The 21,340-nt window shown below is 38.0% G+C and overlaps 1 protein-coding gene across 1 annotated transcript in view; it reads right to left on the reverse strand.

Annotated features, from left to right (window-relative positions):
* LOC133639463 (zeta-sarcoglycan) overlaps positions 1–21,340 on the reverse strand; it is a 945,127-nt gene that overhangs the window by 121,572 nt on the left and 802,215 nt on the right. Inside the window, exons 5-6 of the mRNA XM_062032766.1 lie at positions 12,830–12,952; positions 9,210–9,282 (exon numbers count right to left, since the gene is read on the reverse strand). Coding sequence (XP_061888750.1) covers positions 9,210–9,282; positions 12,830–12,952 — 196 coding nt within the window. The remainder of the gene's footprint in view (positions 1–9,209; positions 9,283–12,829; positions 12,953–21,340) is intronic.

Here is a 21,340-nt window from a genome sequence, read left to right on the forward strand (position 1 = left end):
AAAAATCGTCTCACAATACAATCATGCTTTGTCAAAGATGAAGTGTAATGTAATTCTGTGATATTTCTACCAACATAAAAGTTTTCTGGCAGATTGAAATAAAGTGTGTTGCAATACGAAGAAAATTGCAATATTTAAACAAGTCAGCGTTTTATTTATGTTCACAAATAGTACTGTCGAACTAAAAAATCAGACACACACACACACACACACACACACACACACACACACACACACACACACACACACACACACACACACACACACACACACGCGCACACACACACACACACAAAGGCTCCTCAAACACTTTCTCGTCTCCTTCTTCGCTCCCACTGAGACTGAGTTTAATACTGAAGGCATGCCTGCCAATGCCCTCTGCAGCCCTTATTGGGCAATTACAGTTTACTACACAATTTTCCCATTGCTACAGTAAATTATTTTATAACCAGTTCTGATTTATAGTCCGCAATTACAGAATGTTCAGCAAGCTGAATATTACATTTTATCAATAAATAGGGAAGGTTAAAACATTGTCATGCAGAAAAATTAATACCATTAACTTATAAATATCACATATTACAGTAACAAAGATCTTTGACAATCACAGCATGATCGTAAAAATTCACATTTTGTGTTAATGCGTGAAACTTGTATCGAAACATAGTGTTGCTCCTCCTCTGAATGCATGTGCTCCTAAAGCAGGAATACAAATTCTGTATTCCAACAAAATAGAAAAATCTGGCAAGACACCAACGCACTGCAGGTATTTTTATTTGTAGTCTCTTTAAAGCGTGTTTATGTCCTTTTTGTATAAAAAAACATAATGGTTAAAAAAAAACATTTAATTAAAGAAAATTAATTGTCCAGTTGCGGTATTAAAACTTAAAAATTATCTGTTTAGGGTACACTTATTAATGATGAGAAATTACGTTCATCTGCGATTAATTTTAAGTTAACCATAAACAAACTGCGATTAATCGCGGTTTAATATGTTAATCATTTGACAGCCCTTATATAAATGGGTTAAATGATAAATGGGTTGTACTTGTATAGCGCTTTTCTACCTTCAAGGTACTCAAAGCGCTTTGACAGTATTTCCACATTTACCCATTCACACACACATTCACACACTGATGGCGGGAGCTGCCATGCAAGGCGCTAACCAGCAGCCATCAGAGGCAAAGGGTGAAGTGTCTTTCCCAAGGACACAACGGACGTGACTAGGAAGGTAGAAGGTGGGAATTGAACCCCAGTAACCAGCAACACTCCGATTGCTGGCACGGCCACTCTACCAACTTCGCCACGCCGTCCCATATGTATAAACCGTATGTATGTATGTATATATATATATATATGTTGTATGTATATGTATGAATTTATATACACTGAACAAAAATATAAACACAACACTTGTTTTTGCTCCCATTTTTCATGAGTTAAACTCAAAGATCTAAAACTTTTACTATATACACAAAAGACCAGTTTCTCTCAATTATTGTTCACAAATCTGTCTAAATCTGTGTTAGTGAGCATATCTTCTTTGCCTAGATAATCAATCCCACCTCCCAGGTGTGGCATATCAAGATGTTCATTAAACAGCATGATTATTGCACAGGTATGCCTTAGACTGCCCACGATAAAAGGCCAGTCTGAAATGTGCAGTTTTATCACACTGCACAATGGCACAGATGCTGCTAGTTTTGAGATATTGTGTAGTTGGCATGCCGACTACAGGAATGCCAACCAGAGCTATTGCCCGTGAATTGAATGTTCATTTCTCTACCATACGCCGTCTCCAAAGGTGTTTCAGAGAATTAGGCAGTACATCCACCCGGCCTCACAACCGCAGACCACATGTAACCACACCAGCCCAGGACCTCCACATCCAGCAGGTGCACCTCCATGATTGTCTAAGACCAGCCACCTGGACAGCTGCTTCAACAATTGGTTTACATAACCAATTCATTTCTGCGCAAACTATGAGAAACCGTCTCAGGGAAGCTCATCTGCATGGTCATCATCCTCATCGGAGTCTTGACCTGACTGCAGTTTGTCGTCGTAACTGACTTGAGTGGGCAAATGCTTACATTCGTTGCCGTCTGGCATGTTGGAGAGGTGTTCTCCTTACGGATTTTCAGGGCAGAGGGCACACAGCGTGTGTGACGACGTGTGGGAGAGCGGTTAGCTGATGTCAATGTTGTGATTCGAGTGGCTCATGGTGGGGTTGGGGTTATGGTTTGGGCAGGCGTATGTTATGGTCAACGAACGCAGGTGCATTTTAGTGATGGCATTTTGAATGTACAGAGATACCATGACCATTGTTGTGCCATTCACCTGAGACCATCACCACATGTTGCAGCGTGACAATGCACGGCCCCATGTTGCAAGGATCTGTACACAATTCCTGGAAGCTGAAAACATTCCAGTTCTTGCATGGCCAGCATACTCACTGGACATGTCACCCATTCCGGATGTTTGGGATGCTGTGGATCAGCGTATACGACAGCATGTTCCAGTACCTCCCAATAATCAGCAACTTGGCACAGCCATTGAAAAGAAGTGGCCCAACATTCCACAGGCCACATTCAACAACCTGATGTGTTGCACTGTGTGAGGCAAATGGTGGTCACACCAGATACTTTGAGCAGCCCTTTGAGACACTTGTGATTTAGGGCTATATAAATAAACGTTGATTGATTGATACTAACAGCTTTTCTGACCCCCCGTAGACCCCAATAAAGCAAAACTGCACATTTCAGAGTGGCCTTTTAATTGTGGGCAGCCGAAGGCACACCTGTGCAATAATCATGCTGTTTAATCAGCATCCTGATATGCCACACCCAGGAGGTGAGATGGATTATCTTGGCAAAGAAGAAGTGCTCACTTACTCAGATTTAGACAGATTTGTGAACAACTTTTTAGAGGAATAGGTATTTTTTGTATAAGGTAAAAGTTTAAATCTTTGAGTTGAACTCATGAAAAATGGGAGAAAAACAAAAGAGTTGCGTTTATATTTTTGTTCAGTATATATATATATATATATATATATATATATATATATATATATATGTATGTATATATGTAGATATGTATATAGATGTATTTATTTCCGTATATATATATATATATATATATATATATATATATATATATATATATATATATATATATATATATATATATATATATATATATATACAGTATATATGTCTATATATACGATGCAATATATATTTATGTATACATTTGTATATTACAATCAATCAAAGTTTACTTATATAGCCCTAAATCCCGAGTGTCTCAAAGGGCTACACAAGCCACAACAACATCCTCGGCTCAGATCCCACATACATGTATACATACATATAAATGTATGTATACATTTGTATATATAAATAGTTGTATATATGTATTAGCAGTGCTTATCACTTTGGCAATGCAGTGCATAGAGTGTTATTTGAAAATCTGTGTGCATGGCAATGTGTTGCCAGCAGGAACTCAGTTCAAGAGCTGTGTGTGTCTCAAGCTTCCGCCACAGTTGTCATCTGAAGTACGAGTAAACTCTTTTAACGTTTCAAGCGACAGACACTGATCTTGGCTGCCTCCAGCTCCCTGGTCACTGTGATTGGCAGTTAACACAACTAAAAGAAAATGAAAAGAGAGAGCTTTGGTAAGAGAGGGAATATATATTGCTGAAGTGCACACCCTGCAGAGGCCTTAACACAGTGGTGTTGGAATTCAGATTGAGTTACTCGTGGATTTAAAATGTTGGATGGGGAAAAAAAATCTTCAATAGTTAAGAAAAAGATAGCTTGCATTTCTTTTCTAGCAACCGTCGTGGCCACATATTCATAGCACTTCCTTCCTTTTTCCATATTTTTTTCCCCAATCTTTCTAAAGAATATCACTCTTTCTAGCACGCCAGAGTCAAATCATTGCCATCTTCTTGTCTACTTTATTCTTTCAATGAACACTGAGCTATTTTTTTCTCAGAACCCATTTGCTTTGCTATCAATTATTCTTTTACTCCCAGTGTGTCGTTGGTGGTGCCATCTGTATCTGTGTCATGTAATCTTGTTTCTATTTTGTGAATAGCTATAATGCTGGTTATTCATCCTCTGCATAAAAGACCTAACCTCTACTCTAACCTCCTGCTAAACTACCGGCCGGTGTCGCACCTATTGTTTATCTCTAAAATCCTCAACAAAAGATTTGCACAGCAGCTAAATGTACACTTGGCATCTAACAATCTTTGTGGACCCTTTTCCGTCAGGTTTCAGGCCAAATCACTCTACTGAATTGACCCTCGCAAAAGGGACCAAGAATTTGTTACTAACTATGGATGCTGATATGTGTCATCTGTGTGCTACTTGATCTCAGTGCTGAAACACGTCAACTTGCACATTCCAAAAAAATAAATAGAGTTGCTGCACGGAACAAAAATCTACTATAGCCAACGAGTTTGGAAAGACTAGACTGCTGCTTGAAGAAAACGAGACTAGCTCAGAGGCTAAGCAGAACGCAGGAGAAGACTGTGCTCATTCACTCAGTCAATCAAACTTTATTTGACTTTTCATACATAAAAGAAATGCAACGCAAAGTGCTTTACAAAGTTAAAAATAATACCCCAGTGACCCATATACAGATACCAAACACAAACACAACATACACACATATGCAACTATATGGACAAATGATTGCATGGCTGAGTACAGAGGAGACATGTAAGTAAACACAATCACAGGAGCCATCTGCACCAGGAGGTCACCAGACCATGGCCACCAGGACGCTGACACAAAAGCGCCCCCACAAGCACGGCCGATAACCCTTGAGGCAGATGGCTCATCTGAGGAACGTTGGAATATAAAAATGATAAAACTTGTAAAATAATAAGAACAATGTGTAGGGATAAAGAATACAATACAAGTAAGACATATGAAGATTAACAGAAAAAAATACAATTAAAAGTTTTAAAATCTCTACATTGGCTCCCCGTGTGTTTCAGGATAAATGTTAAGTTTCTTCTTATGGTTTATAAATATTTTTATGGTATAGGGCCTTCTTATCTTTCAGAATTGCTTTTGCCCTACGAACCTTCCCAATCCCCCCCAGCACTCATCTCTTAATTATTCCAAAAGTCAGGACACAAAGTTACGGGATGGCATCTTTCCACCATTATGGCCCCCGTCTATGGAACAGCTTGCTGGAGGACCTCAGGGCTGCAGAGAACGTTCATGTTTTTAAGACCCACCTTTTTGATTTCAGTCTGGGTTTAAACCCCTCCATAGTACCGAGTCAGCATTAGTAAGGGTTTTTAATGACATCTTTCGAGCAACAGACTTAGGTGATCATGTGATTTTAGTTTTACTCGATCTAACAGCAGCATTTGATACGGTGGACCATAATATTTTAATTAGCCGCCTACAACATCAAGTGGGCATCTGTGGTACTGCCCTGAGTTGGCTGAAGTCATATTTGACTAACAGGACCTTCTCTGTAAATGTTGCTGGTTCTGAATCTTCTGTTGCTCCCTTAACATGTGGGGTCCCACAGGGCTCAGTTTTAGGACCACTGCTCTTTTCTATTTATTTACTTCCCCTGGGCTCAATCCTAAGAAAGCATGGTATTTGTTTTCATTGTTACGCTGATGACACACAAATTTATTTTCCGTTAAAGAAAAATCATGCCTCTTCAATACAGCCATTACTTGCTTGTCTTGATGACATCAAGGCCTGGATGGCCCTAAACTTCTTAAACTTCAATGAAAAGAAGACAGAAGTAATAGTGTTTGGACCTAGTGGTACCTGTGAGCTTCCCCCTGTTGACTTTGGCCCCTTGGCTTTGTACGTTAAGCCCATGATCACCAACCTGGGTTTTCGTATTGACAGTGATTTTAAATTGGACCGTCAGATTGGCACAGTGGTGAAAGCCAGCTTTTTTTATTTACGTCAGCTGGCTAAGGTTAAAAACCTGCTTTCTAGGCAACAGTTTGAGACAGTAATCCATGCCTTTATTACATCTCGGCTGGATTACTGTAACGCTTTATATTTTGGAATTAGTCAGTCCTCCCTCTCACGTCTGCAGCTGGTCCAAAATGCAGCTGCCCGACTTTTAACAAACACAAGAAAAAGAGAGCACATTACTCCTGTTTTAGCCTCCCTCCACTGGCTGCCTGTGTCTTTTAGAGTCCATTTTAAAATTATCTTACTTGTTTTTAAATCCTTACATGGTCTTGCCCCACCTTACCTCTCTGAGCTGCTCCACCTCTATGCCCCCACCCGGTCCCTCAGGTCAGCTGATCAGCTGATCCTGGAGGTACCCAAATCCAAGCGTAAGCTCAGGGGGGACAGAGCCTTCTCTGTTGCGGGCCCAAAACTCTGGAATGATCTTCCACTTCATGTGAGACAGGCCCCTTCTTTGGCTATTTTTAAGACCCTTCTTAAAACCCATTTTTATTCACTGGCTTTTAACCCAGCATGAGACTTTAAACTGTTTTTAACTTTTAACTTTTTTAACTGCTTTTTATCTAACAAAATTGTTCTTAGGGTAATTTTGTATTTGCTTTTTTAATGTGTATTTTACTTCTGTTTTAAATTTTATTTTTTAGTCTGTCCTTTGCCTTTATTTCTTTGTGGTGTACAGCCCTTTGTTTTTCAACTGTGGTTGTTTTTAAAGGGCTTTATAAATAAAGTTGGTATGGTATGGTATGGTATGCAAGTGCTGAATTCCCCCCAGGGATCAATAAAATACTTTCTATTCTACTTTCTATTCTATTAAGATTATCGCCGTTAAGATTATATTATTTTTAATTAATGTTTTTAATGATAATGTCAGAGGGATTTTTAATCACTGCTATTTTGAAATTGTTATTAATATTGATGCTGTTGTCGATAATGTTCATTTTTGTCTCACTACATTTGGATTGTTCCGTGTCATGTGTGTGTGTTCTCAATTGCTCTCAATTGCTCTGTTTATTGTTGTTCTTAGTGTTGCTGGGACGGGTTTGGTTTTGGAATTGTATTGCATTGTTGTGGTATTGTTGTGTATTGTTTTGTTGATTGATTAATAAATTCATAAAAATAAAAAATAAAAAATAAAAAGATTATATTTAGTTCTACTTATTGATTATTTATTTACTGTATATATATATATATATATATATATATATATATATATATATATATATATATATATATATAGTAATTTTCATTTTACTTTTTATCTTATTAGTTATGCAAGTGCTGAATTTCCCCCAGGGATCAATAAAGTACTTTCTATTCTACTTTCTATTCTATTAAGATTATATTTAGTTCTACTTATTGATTATTTATTTACTGTATATATATGTATATATATAAACATATATGTATATATATATACATATATATATATATATATATATATATACACAGTAAATACATAATCAATATAAGGTAAAAGTAAAATCAAAAAGGTGGGTCTTAAGCCTGCTCTTAAAAACATGAACATTCTCTGCAGCCCTGAGGTCCTCCAGCAAGCTGTTCCATAGACGGGGGCCATAATGGTGGAATGATGCCATCCCGTTACTTTGTGTCCACACTTTTGGAATAATTAAGAGATGAGTGCCGGGAAGGTTCGTAGGGCAAAAGCAATTCTGAAAGATAAGAAGGCCCTATACCATAAAAACATTTATAAACCATAAGAAGAACCTTAAAATGTATCCTGAAACACACGGGGAGCCAATGTAGAGATTTTAAAACTGGTGTAATGTGAGCCCGCTTTCCAATGACCTCTGCGGTATGCTAATGTATGCTGTGTTACAGACATTGACTTTTGTTAAATATGTGAATTTACTCACACTCGCCTGTGAAAAAATGTCATGTTTTAATGTGTACACTTACTTATTAGAAACATGTGCAGAAAACACGAGAAAACATTCAAAAAGTGCACATTAGTGAGCGTTCAGCCGCTACATACGGTACATACGCACTGCCATATTGACCAAAAAAAGAAATTACTTCGAAATTCCATTAACACCATTACTTTTAGAATGACAGCCCGAGTAATAACACCAAGTATTTGAAAAAGGTCCACACCCTCTATTGGCTCTTTTGATGGCACGGCTAGTAAGCCCGGCCAGAGTTAAGCTGACATTGTTGCCAAACAAACTGGTAAAAAGTGAGATATTTGTCATTTGAAATAGGAGGAAGCACTTTCATGTGTTTTTCAACCTTTTCTGAGGCAAGGCACACTTTATTCATAGAAAAAATCCCGAAGCACACCACCAGCAGACAACATAAAAAAATGAAACACAGCAGCCGATATTGACAATAAAAAGTTGTTCTCGCAATTGTTGGATATGAATTCAAACCATAAACAAGCATGCATCAGCATCACTATAGCTCTTGTCTCAAAGTAGGTGTACCGTCACGCCCTGTCACATCACGCTGTGACTTATTAGGAGTTTTTTGGTGTTTTCCTGTGTGTAGTGTTTTAGTTCTTGTCCTGCACTCCTATTTTGTTGTTGATTTTCATGTCATGTACGGATGTACTTTGTGGACGCCGTCTGCTACTCCACACGCTGTAAGTCTTTGCTGTCGTCCAGCATTCTGTTTTTGTGTACTTTTAGCAGCCAGTTCAGCTTTAGCCTTGTTTAGCATAGTCATCCCTAAGCTGCAATGCCTTTTCTTAGCAGCACTTGCCTTTTGTTTATTTTTGGTTTAAGCATTAGATATCTTTTTACCTGCACACTGCCTCCCGCTGTCGTCTGCATATTGTGATCACGACAGACCATGTTCCCGCCTACTGATATGGAAGAGTATTACACGGTTACTCTGCCGAGCTCTAGACAACACCGACACTCAACAACGGCACATTTGCGGATTATAACTACTGGTTTGCAAAAAATAATTTTAACCCAATTAGGTGAAATTACATAATCTCCCACAGCACACCAGAGAATATCTCGGCACAGTGCTTGAAAAACACTGGTATAGACGGCAAAAACGGAGCATTATGATGAGTCAGTTTAATGACTAACAGACCACTGCTGGTATTTATGTATCCTGCCTAATGAGTAAATTATATACTCGGTGGATTATTATTGAATGAACATGGAGATGTTCTCATAGGCTGCGTGAGGTAGAAAACGTGATTCATACAATCTAATGTGAGTGCCCACTGTGTCATGTATACTGCTTTTGGCTTTTATACAACTGAGTACTTACTTTAGATCCTGGGAAGGTTCTGCCCTCACATGTGACGTCTGTACCGAATGGCTAAACACCACCCCTTCAGAACCTGTGAAGCATGACGACACATGTTTAAATTAAAAGATAAATCCGTTCAAATGTTTTTTTTATAATATATTTTATATCGGGGACGGCGTGGCGAAGTTGCGAGAGTGGCCGTGCCAGCAATCTGAGGGTTACTGGTTCAATCCCCACCTTCTACCATCCGAGTCACGTCCGTTGTGTCCTTGAGAAAGACACTTCACCCTTGCTCCTGATGGGTCCTGGTTAGCGCCTTGCATGGCAGCTCCCGCCATCAGTTTGTGAATGTGTGTGTGAATGTGGAAATAGTGTCAAACTGCTTTGGAGTTCCTTAAAAAAGGTAGAAAAGCGCTATACAAGTATAACCCATTTACCATATACCATTAAAAGGAATTGAGTATGGATAGAATTCCTGTGTTTCTGTGTTTTTAGGTTTTAGGTTAGGTTCATCTATCCAAATTGGTGTTTGCTTTTAGTGTGTTTTCACAACAATTTACAGGACGATTTTCAAGTTGAGCATATTTGTATGTTCTTGTTGGACTGCAATGGAGTCATTAGGCTGAATCTAGTCCACAGGTGTCAAACTCAGGCCCCGGGGGCCAGATCTGGCCCGCGACACTATTTTATCTGGCCCGAAAAACACCTGGAAATGATATGTGTCAATAAAGTACTTAATATTTTCTCACTAAATACAATCGATTTTTTTTCATTTTAAAAGAAAAAATGTATGCATACCTTTTAAACTTTAATAGTATCCAATATTGCAACACATATTACAGTATTTGATCATACTTTCCAAACATGTTTTTGTCTAAATAAAAATACTAATCTTTAAAGCAAACTACCCATCAACTTAATAAAAATGACAATACATTTTACGTTGTTCTTTACAGCATATTACTGTGAATTGAAAAAAACTACCGCTGTTTTTTGCATTAAAATTTTGTTGACTGAGCTGCCAGCTTTTGACTGTAAAATCTACGGTTTTTGTTTTTAATGGTGTATTACTGTAAACGTTTTTACGGTAGAAAAACTGGCAGCTAAGTTGCCGGAATAAAAAAAAAAACTTGTACTGTTTTTCCATTAACAATATAATGTTGTAAAAACCACTGTAAATTTAATACAACAATTCTGGCAAATAAGCTGCCGACTTTTTGCGTAACCCCCCCCCCCCAAAAAAAACAAAAAAAAAACAAACACTGGTACTGTTTTTCCATTTACTGTAAAATGTTGTAAAAAAAAAAAATTTCGGACCAATTTTTCTATTTTCTTTTCTGAAACAAAAGTTTGACAATTATTTAATGACACTTTTTTTTAAACGACATTAGGACTCCTGCTGAACAAAGATGTTAGTGTTATGCTAAAAACAAGCTAAATGCAAAGGAAAAGCTAAAATATTAATTATTTTTCCAATTCTGAAACGCAAATCAAAAAATTAAATCAGGGCCGTTTTTCGATTTTAATTATAAATGGCAGATTTTAAAACAATAAAAAGGGGTTGATTTTCATTAAAATATTGCCATAAAATTGGATTTTGTGCTGTATTCCTTTTATCAAGTTTTATTTTTCCAGTTAAACACAAAAATCGCAAAAAATGTGCAAAAATGCTTGGTTATCTGTGTGATGACAAATTGAACTGGAAGCAGTATTTTAGCCTTTCCTTTGCTTTTAGCATGTTTTTAGCACAACGGTAACATCTTTGCTCAGCAGGAGTCCTAAAAAACAACTTTCGGACCATTTTTTCTATTTTTATTTCTGAAACAAAAGTTGGATTTAATGACACTTTTTTATATATAGGACGCCTGCTAAACAAAGATGTTACCGTTATGCTAAAACCATGCTAAACGCAAAGGAAAGGCTAAAATACTGCTTCCGGTTCAATTTGTCATCACACAGATAACCTCGCATTTTTGGACAATTTTTTGCGTTTATCTGGAAAAATGTAAATCCATCAAAAGGAAAACAACACAAAATCCAATTTTATGGCAATATTTTAATGGAAATCAACACTTTTTTTGGTTGTTTTAAAATCTGCCATATATAATAAAAATTGAAAAACGGCCCTAACTTTGTTTTTTGAGTTGCGTTTCAGAATTGAAATAAAATGAACGGAAGGTACACAGACCCTGCTTCTGGTTCAATTTGTCATCACACAGATAACCACGCATTTTTGCATTTTGGATGAACATTTTTTCGATTTTTGTGTTTATCTGGAAAAATAAAACTCGATAAAAGGAAAACAGCACAAAATCCAATTTTATGGCAACATTTTAATGACAATCAACCCCTTTTTTGTTTGTTTTAAAATCTGCCATATATAATAAAAATCGAAAAATGGACATTATTCAGTTTTTTGATTTGCGTATAAGAATTGGAAATAGAATGAAAGGAAGGTACACGGACCCGAACACTTTGATAAAGAGGTGAGACAAACTTGAATTCGATAAAATAACTTGTGGCAAAGTACGAAGGTGAGTCCGTGGGGCTCTTTCCTCTCTTTCTCTGTTTAAACCCAACAAGAGTCTTCAATCAAAGTAAAAGTGACGTTGAATGTTATTTTTGGTAACACTTTAGTATGGGGAACATACTCACCATTAATTAGTTGCTTATTAAAGTAACAAAGACTTAATTTAGAGTTATTTGGACAATAGGGGAACATATAAGGGTTAGGGTTAAGGTTAGGGTTACTAATAAGCAATAATTCTGAGATTATTGAGGGAAGACTCTTAGTTAATGGCTTACTGGTTGTATAATAAGGCCATGCAGAATAAGGCATTAATAAGTACTTAATAATGACTAATTAAGAGCCAATATGTTACTAATTTGGGGGAGGCGTGGCGCTGTTGGGAGAGTGGCCGTGCCAGCAACTTGAGGGTTCCTGGTTCAATCCCCACCTTCTACCAACCTCGTCACGTCCGTTGTGTCCTTGAGCAAGACACTTCACCCTTGCTCCTGATGGGACGTGGTTAGGGCCTTGCATGGCAGCTCCCGCCATCAGTGTGTGAATGTGTGCAAGTATAACCCATTTATAATTTACATGTTAATAAGCAACTAATTAATGTTGAATATGTTCCCCATACTAAAGTGTTACCTTATTGTTTCCATTTCGTTTGTTATGTATGTGTTTTTCAAAATATTTTCTGCATGCGAACTACTGTATAAGTGTTCGCTATAAAATATATGTTTGTGTTAATATTCACGTTATATGTGTTTGGAACAGATAACTGTATTTATGTTTTCGTAAAATTTTGTCTTTGTTTGACCTTTTGGACCAAAAACTGAAATATCACTGTGAATGCATTTTAAAAATGAGGGTTGAATCATTTTGAGTGCAAATTTATATTATTATATATATTTTATGTTAGTATTTTATGTTCCGTGCAAGACCTTTCGCTTTAATTATTCTATATTTCCCCTGTTATCTGGATAAGATGTGTATGCCAGTTTGATTTGTATTTGAATAGTTCACCTGGACTGGACTAGAGAACATGTGATTAGCTGTGTGCTGCTGGGAATCAGAACAACGACAAGGATGCTGAAATCTCGGCAAGACGGAAGCAGAAAGAATAGCGCACCTGTCACTCTGAGTCTTTCTGTGCCGATGCTGATCTCCTCTTCATCCGCGGAGAAAAGGAGTCTATCCCCATCCGCGCTCTTCACCTCAAACCTCTGACACTGGACCTCCACCATTTCTGAGCCTAAGAAATTGGAAGGAAAAACGGGGCTTTGAGTCAGGGATTCGGCGCAGAGGCGTACGTAATACAATATGAAGACGATTCCATGTTAAAACCCCCAACAGAATCATTTGAGCATGAAGGTTTAGCTTGAATGAACCATGAAGAATATGAACTATGAGTAAGTTGTTCTCTCAAGCATAGAACATATTCTAAAGCCGAATCCAAAGGCATACTAAAAAAAAAAGCTATATATGCACCAGTGGCGGAACAAGCCAGAGTTGGGCCGGGGTCGGGCCCCAGGACGTAGCCCCCTAAACCCAAACCGTAAAACTCATCCTGACATCATTTTACAATATTCACATGCCTCTCTGGGTTTACCATAGACAAGCTTTAACCAGGTTTTGAAAAAATAGCCAGAAATTTGCATTTTCCTGACATTCATTCATTTCATTTTTTATTTATCTCCTTGATTGATGTGCATTTTTGATCAATGGACAATTAAACTTTAACAACTAAACACATATTTACACACAGGATGAAGGAACAGGATGAATAAAATCTTATATTTCCTGCCCCCTTCAACATAATAAGTAGTCTTACTTAATGGATAGCCCATATTCACAAGCATACAAACCAAACAAATACATCCAAATATAGTGAAAACAAACACAAAAAAAAACAAAAAAACAAGTGCAAAACTTCATGAAGTACAAACCGAACAAAATACACCTCACGGGATGATACAAAACAAATACAAAACCAGACAAAGAATAAGTAAAATAATAAGTATAAAGCAACATGTGGACACTTACGGCTGTCCATATGATCTTATTGTTCTGTCTTTGTATATTTTTTTCAATGTATTTACTTTCTCGCTTTCGCCACAGCATCCGCAAGTCACAATATTTAGGATTCTTTATTTTTTTTGCCCATCATTTAGTGCAGGGGTGTCAAACGTATGAGTTTGTTAAGCATAAAAATGAGCCGAAATTTTGGAATGAAAGAAACCGCTGTTCTAAATGTGTCCACTAGATGTCGCAATAGCAATTCTTTGTATCTTTGTAGATGATGCTACATATGTAAAGAAAAATAAACCACATGACGTTAGTGCACCAACTTCATAAATAACATCCTTTAATTTGATTTTAATATTATTTTTTCATCTTGATAGATTGAAAATGAACACCAATGAGTTGACTGATGAACATTATCACATCATTTATTCAGAAAGTATAAATAACGACAAATAAAGATAGAATACTATTGACCGCAACATGTACGTGTAAAAAAACATTAATTTTTAAACAAAAAAAACTATCTCAAGTAGAGATAGTTTTTTTTGTTTAAAATAATATCTGCAGATATTATTTGTTTTAAAATAATATCGGCAGGCTGATTATCGGCCGATAAATGCTTTAAAATGTAATATCGGAAATTATCGGTATCGTTTTTTATTATTATCGGTATCGTGTTTTTTATTTTTTATTGTCAACATAAAAAACACAAGATACACTTACAATTAGTGCACCAACCCAAAAAAACTCCCTCCCCCATTTACACTCATTCACACAAAAGGGTTGTTTCTTTCTGTTATTAATATTCTGGTTCCTACATTATATATCAATATATATATCAATACAGTCTGCAAGGGATACAGTCCGTAAGCACACATGATTGTGCGTGCTGCTGGTCCACTAATAGTACTAACCTTTAACAGTTAATTTTACTCACTTTCATTAATTACTAGTTTCTATGTAACTGTTTTTATATTGTTTTACTTTCTTTTTTATTCAAGAAATTTTTTTAAATTTATTTATCTTATTTTATTTTTTATTTTTAAAAAAAAGGACCTTATCTTCACCATACCTGGTTGTCCAAATTAGGCATCATAATGTGTTGATTCCACGACTGTATATATCGGTATCGGTTGATATCGGTAATTAAGAGTTGGACAATATCGGAATATTGGATATCGGCAAAAAGCCATTATTGGACATCCCTAATCTCAAGTTCTCTTTATTTTTAAGTTATCGTGCCGCAATTTTACCAGTCCGGCCCACTTGGGAGTAGGTTTTTCTCCATGTGGCCCCCGATCTAAAATGAGTTTGACACCCCTGTTTTAGAGTAAGACAAGAACACATGTTTTTCTTTTTTATGGATTCCAAGTCAAAAATAAACCTTGACAAAATCCTAATTATCCCAATTTTAACAATAGAGTCAATGGGTGCACATCTATTCCGCCCACAATGCCCACTAAATATATTATATCCAGAATGGTAATACATCTCTTTAGAACATGCTGTAAAAATGCATGTCCTCTGAAAACATGCCTTATAACAGCAAAAAACTGGAGGATACATTTTTAATTAGAGTACCATTTTTAAAAATGTGTTAAAAGGTTATATTAGGTTGGTTAGGTTGATTGATTGATTGATTGATTGATATATGGAATAATAAATGAACATCAAACTAGGATTGCTGCATGTGTTTGGAAATGGATGGCTGATTTAAACATTTAAAAAAAACGACACATCATAGGAGACATTTGAATCCGTTACATGCATTACAAAGCTGAGTCAATTAGATACTTTGAATAGATTGTATTTGACATCTTCTCGGTTGTTTAAAATGAGTACCGTAGATATCAAGTTATGTATAAAGTGACAGGCAGATGATGGAACTCTTATTCCTTTACTATGAGAATGTCAGAGAATAAGAGTTGTGGTCTTGTGAGAGTTGTCCTGTTTGTCCATCCTAGGCCACCGTAGGTCACGTAAAGGGCATCACCACACCTGCTAATGTTAGCCAAGTAAGCTGCTGGTGTGTGTTGAAGTGGAGACGGCTGAATTAAAGTAGTTGTGTCTGAAACGAGCTCAGTTTCCTCATTAACATGACATGGTGTCACAGTTAAGGTCTACAGCAGGGGTGCACACACTTTTTCTGCAGGCGAGCTACTTTTCAATTGACCAAGTCGAGGGGATCTACCTCATTCATATATATATCATTTATTTAGTTTTCTTTATGAAAGAGACATTTTTGTTAACAAGTTAAAGGTGTTTAGAGATAATACAAGCATGTTTAACACATATAGATTCCTTTCTTTAATGAAGACAAGAATATAAGTTGTTGTTTTACCTGATTCAGATCACTTGCATTGATTGGAATCAGACAGTAGTGCTGATAACGTCCGCATTTCCAAATGGAGGAGAAAAAAAAGTCCTCCTTTCTGTCCAATACCACATGAAAGTGGTTAGTTTTTGGCTTATTATTGGCCCAGCTTCCATACTCATTGTTATACACTTTACAAGAAATACAGTCGTGGTCAAACGTTTACATACGCTTGTAAAGAACATAATGTCATGGCTGTCTTGAGTTTCCAATAACTTCTACAACTTTTATTTATTTGTGATAGAGTGATTGGAGCACATACTTGTTTGTCACAAAAAACATTCATGAAGTTTGGTTCTTTTATGAATTTATTATGGGTCTACTGAAAATGTGAGCAAATCTGCTGGGTCAAAAGTATACATACAGCAATGTTAATATTTGGTTGCATGTCCCTTGGCAAGTTTCACTGCAATAAGGTGCTTTTGGTAGCCATCCACAAGCTTCTGGTTGAATTTTTGACCACTCCTCTTGACAAAATTGGTGCAGTTCAGCTAAATTTGTTGGTTTTCTGACATGGACTTGTTTCTTCAGCATTGTCCACACGTTTAAGTCAGGACTCTGGGAAGGCCATTCTAAAACCTTAATTCTAGCCTGATTTAGCCATTCCTTTACCCCTTTTGACGTGTGTTTGGGGTCATTGTCCTGTTGGAACACCCAACTGCGCCCAAGACCCAACCTCCGGGCTGATGATTTTAGGATGTCCTAAAGAATTTGGAGGTAATCCTCCTTTTTCATTGTCCCATTTAAAGCACCAATTCCATTGGCAGCAAAACAGGCCCAGAGCATAATACTACCACCACCATGCTTGACGGTAGGCATGGTGTTCCTGGGATTAAAGGCCTCACCTTTTCTCCTCCAAACATATTGCTGGGTATTGTGGCCAAACAGCTCAATTTTTGTTTCATCTGACATCAGAGAGACGAAGATAAGACCTTCAGGGGGAAAGTTATGTGGTCGGATTAAACAAAAATTGAGCCCAGTCCTACAATTGTATGACAATGTTTTAATACCTCTGAACATTTAATTTAATGCTTTTTAATGCCATTTGCGGCCTTAATTTATGCAAAAAACATTGAATGACTTTTAATGCCCCAAGGAAACCCTGTTATAGTGTAGTACTACAATTTTTAGAATTGAAATGGTACATGGAAATGTGGCTCCCTGATGCTGGCAGTATTGGCGCATTTCGCGGGCCTGAATCGCTGCCAACAACCACGTCAGATTCATTTTTGTAATTTGGCTTTTCCTTGTTCTCTTTTTTTCTTATTCTTTGCTGCTTCACTTTTAGGTCTACTGTGAGTAATTCCACTCATGTTAACTTTGAGTAAATGCTTACCGTCCATCTCACTACCGTTTTACAAGTGACTGAAAAGTTATGTTGTTGACAATTGGTGACGATTTTACGCAAACAAAACAGGTATATACTGGGTAAATACTGACAATATTGTAAGCCACCTATTGTCAAGACTTGGACTATGATGACGCAACTTACTGCGAGGCTTTCGCGGCGAAGAATGTTTTCCCGTGGTGCAAGCGAACCAGACTGGACATGGCGTGAGGGTAAAGACATCATTTAATTTAACACTAACAAAAGGTGTAAACAAAAAGCGCGCACAAGGCGGATACACAAACTTGACTAAGAAAACAAAACTAGCACTTGGGCAGAAACTATGGACATGAAACAAAAACACTTACTGTGGCATGAGCGGAGCATGAACAATGATACACAAGAGTCTCATGGGTAGCATGGGTAACAGAGGTAATAATGCCTGCCTGGCAACTACAAGCTTAAATACTAGTGACCTAATCAGTGACAGGTGCGTGAGTCCAAAACGTGAAACAGGTGAAAACTAATGGGTCGGCATGGTAACAAAACAAACAAGAGTGCACAAAGAGTCCAAAAACCAAACAGAACATAACCAAACAAAACATGATCACAAAGACATGACACCTATCCACCTATAAATTATTTGCACATTGTAAAGTTATAACAGCACAAGATTTTATTTAATATTTTACACTACACTATCCAGAGCGGAGGAAGGGACCCGCCCTCCTCCCCATTCCGGTATAGATGTGTGTGTCCAAGTTAAAGCAAACGACAGGCTGTTTTCTTCTAATGGATTTATTACAATCTTTGCAAGCTGGGTAACGTTTGCTGTGGTCTGGAACAACATGGCACACATACAACATCAGAAATATAGCCAATATTACAAAAAGATAATGTGTCATGAAACATAGAAAAATAAACTAAATACACAGAGGACATAAGTAAAGGAAATTAAATATACCTACAATCGAGGCATAATGACGCAATATGTACACACAGCTAGCCTAAATAGTGTGTTAGCATCGATTAGCTTGCAGTCATGCACTGACCAAATACGCCTGATTAGCACGCCAACAAGTCGATAGCATCAACAAAGCTCACCTTTATGCATTCACGCACAGCATAAAACGTTTGGTGGACAAAATGAGACAAAGAAGGAGTGGCAAAAAACACGCCTTTCTGTGGCAGTGTACATGTAAACAAACTGTTGAGTCACAGTCCACACAACGGTGAGTTCAAGGGCCGCTGAAATTAGTAGGACAAAACGGCGCTCGCCAAATACTTTCATCAGTGAAGCATGAACACAAACATATTAAACAGTGGGCTTTCTAACAATTAGGAAGGTTTGTGTCGTGTTTGTCCTCCTACAGAAACCATATTACAACAAAAATATATTTTTCAACCAATTTTTTTTTCCATTTCCGTTAATTTTTGAAAAAGCTCCACGGAGCCACAATAAAAAATACTAAACTAAACTAACTATAACAAGCATTTTTTTTATTTGTACCAATTTCGTAGCATGAATTTACTTGGTACATGTCAATATTTAGTGCTAAAATACCTTTACAATAAACTATAACACCGATATGGTAAACTGAATGAATTAAAGGCCTACTAAAATTACATTTTCTTATTTAAACGGGGATAGCAGGTCCATTCTATGTGTCATACTTGATAATTTCGCGATATTGCCATATTTTTGCTGAAAGGATTTAGTAGAGAACATCGACGATAAACTTTGCAACTTTTGGTCGCTGATAAAAAAGCCTTGCCTGTACCGGAAGTAGCGTGACGTCACAGGATGTGGAGCGCCTCACATCTGCACATTGTTTACAATCATTCCCACCAGCAGCGAGAGCGATTCGGACCGAGAAAGCGACGATTACCTCATTAATTTGAGCGAGGATGAAAGATTTGTGGATGAGGAGAGTGAAGGATTAGAGTGCAGTGCAGGACGACAGGATGTATCTTTTTTCGCTCTGACCGTAACTTAGGTACAAGGGATCATCGGATTCCACACTTTCTCCTTTTTCTATTGTGGATCACGGATTTGTATTTTAAACCACCTCGGATACTATATCCTCTTGAAAATGAGAGTCGAGAACGCAAAATGGACATACACAGTGACTTTTATCTCCACGACAATACATCGGTGAAGCACTTTAGCTTCGGAGCTAACGTGATGAAATCGTGCTTAACTGCAGATAGAAACAGAAGAAACATGCCCCTGACTGGAAGGATAGACCGAAGATCAACAATACTACTATTACTTTTACTTTCAGGAGACACTGAACTAAACCCTGGACCTGTAACCACACGGTTAATGCTGTCCCGCCTGGTGAAGCCTAGCAATGCTGTTGCTAACGACGCCTTTGAAGCTAACTTAGCTACGGGACCTCGACAGAGCTGTGCTAAAAACATTAGCTCTCCACCTACGCCAGCCCTCATCTGCTCATCACCACCCGTGCTCACCTGCGTTCCAGCGATCGACGGCGCGACGGAGGACTTCACCACGATCCTCGGCTAGCGTCGGATAGCGCGTCTGCTAGCCAACTCAAAGTCCTCCTGGTTGTGTTGCTGTAGCCAGCCGCTAATACACAGATCCCACCTACAGCTTTCTTCTTTGCTGTCTCCATGGTGAATCTTTTGCAATTTGTTTAATGAACAAACACAGATGTCCAGAATACTGTGGAATTTTGCGATGAAAACAGACGACTTAAGCTGGCCACTGTGCTGTTCCAAAATGTCTGCTACAATCCGTGACGTCACGCGCAAACGTCATCATACCGAGACGTTTTCAGCCGGATATTTCCCGGGAAATTTAAAATTGCACTTTATAAGTTAACCCGGCCGTATTGGCATGTATTGCAATGTTAAGCTTTCATCATTGATATATAAACTATCAGACTGCGTGGTCTGTAGTAGTGGGTTTCAGTAGGCCTTTAAGTCACATCTGCAACATCCTCACACCAAAAAGCTGTCACTGATATATGACTTTTCATTGTGTTGAATTAGGTACAGGGGTTAGTGCATGTTCCTCACAATATGAAGGACCTGGGTTCGATCCTGGGTTCGATCTCTTTCTGTGTGGAGTTTGCATGTTCTCCCCATGACTACGTGGGTCGGCTTCCTCCCACTGGGGATAGGTTGATTGGCAACACTAAATTGACCCTAGTGTGTAAATGTGGGTGTGAATATTGTCTATCTGTGTTGGCCCTGTGATGAGGTGGCGTCTTGTCCAGGGTGTACCCCGCCCTCCGCCCGGATGCAGCTGAGACAGGCTCCAGCACCCCCTGCAACCCCGAAAGGGACAAGCGGTAGAAAATGGATGGGTGGATAGATCCCTCCCTTCCACTACTCCATGTCTCCCCGGACCACTATCTTCTATCACTTGGCTCTTAAGCTATCAATAGTGTCTATTAGACCCTGTCAGTCACAATCAAACTTTCTTAGCCACCGTCAATCTGAGAGTAGACTCTTCTTTTCCAACACTCAATGTCCCTTCTGGAGTGTCTCCTTGTAGACTTGTACATAAAGAGCAAGTTCGCTTTGTGTTGTCAAGGACTGACTCATCCTAAAGTGAAGCGTGTTACAAATGAATGCACAGACTGAGGATTTGAGTTTGACCAGAAACAGAGTGACGGGAGAATGAAGGAGAAGGGACGTTGGCGGAGAAAGAGAGGCTGGTTTAAATTGGAGATGTGCTGTGCTAGTTGCTGTCTCAGACATCCAGCCCGTAATATAAGCAGCTCCTCGAGCGGCTTTCCCTGGATTGGAGCAGCTCAGTAGATTTTGAAGGATGTGTGTTTTATTCACATCATTTATTTCTTTAGGGCAGATAAACAATTCTAATAGAAACCGGGGATGCATGACTGTGCAAAATTGGATAAATATATTACATTTGGAGGGAA

The sequence above is a fragment of the Entelurus aequoreus genome, linkage group LG22 (genome assembly GCF_033978785.1).
Source record: "Entelurus aequoreus isolate RoL-2023_Sb linkage group LG22, RoL_Eaeq_v1.1, whole genome shotgun sequence".
NCBI lineage: Eukaryota > Metazoa > Chordata > Actinopteri > Syngnathiformes > Syngnathidae > Entelurus > Entelurus aequoreus.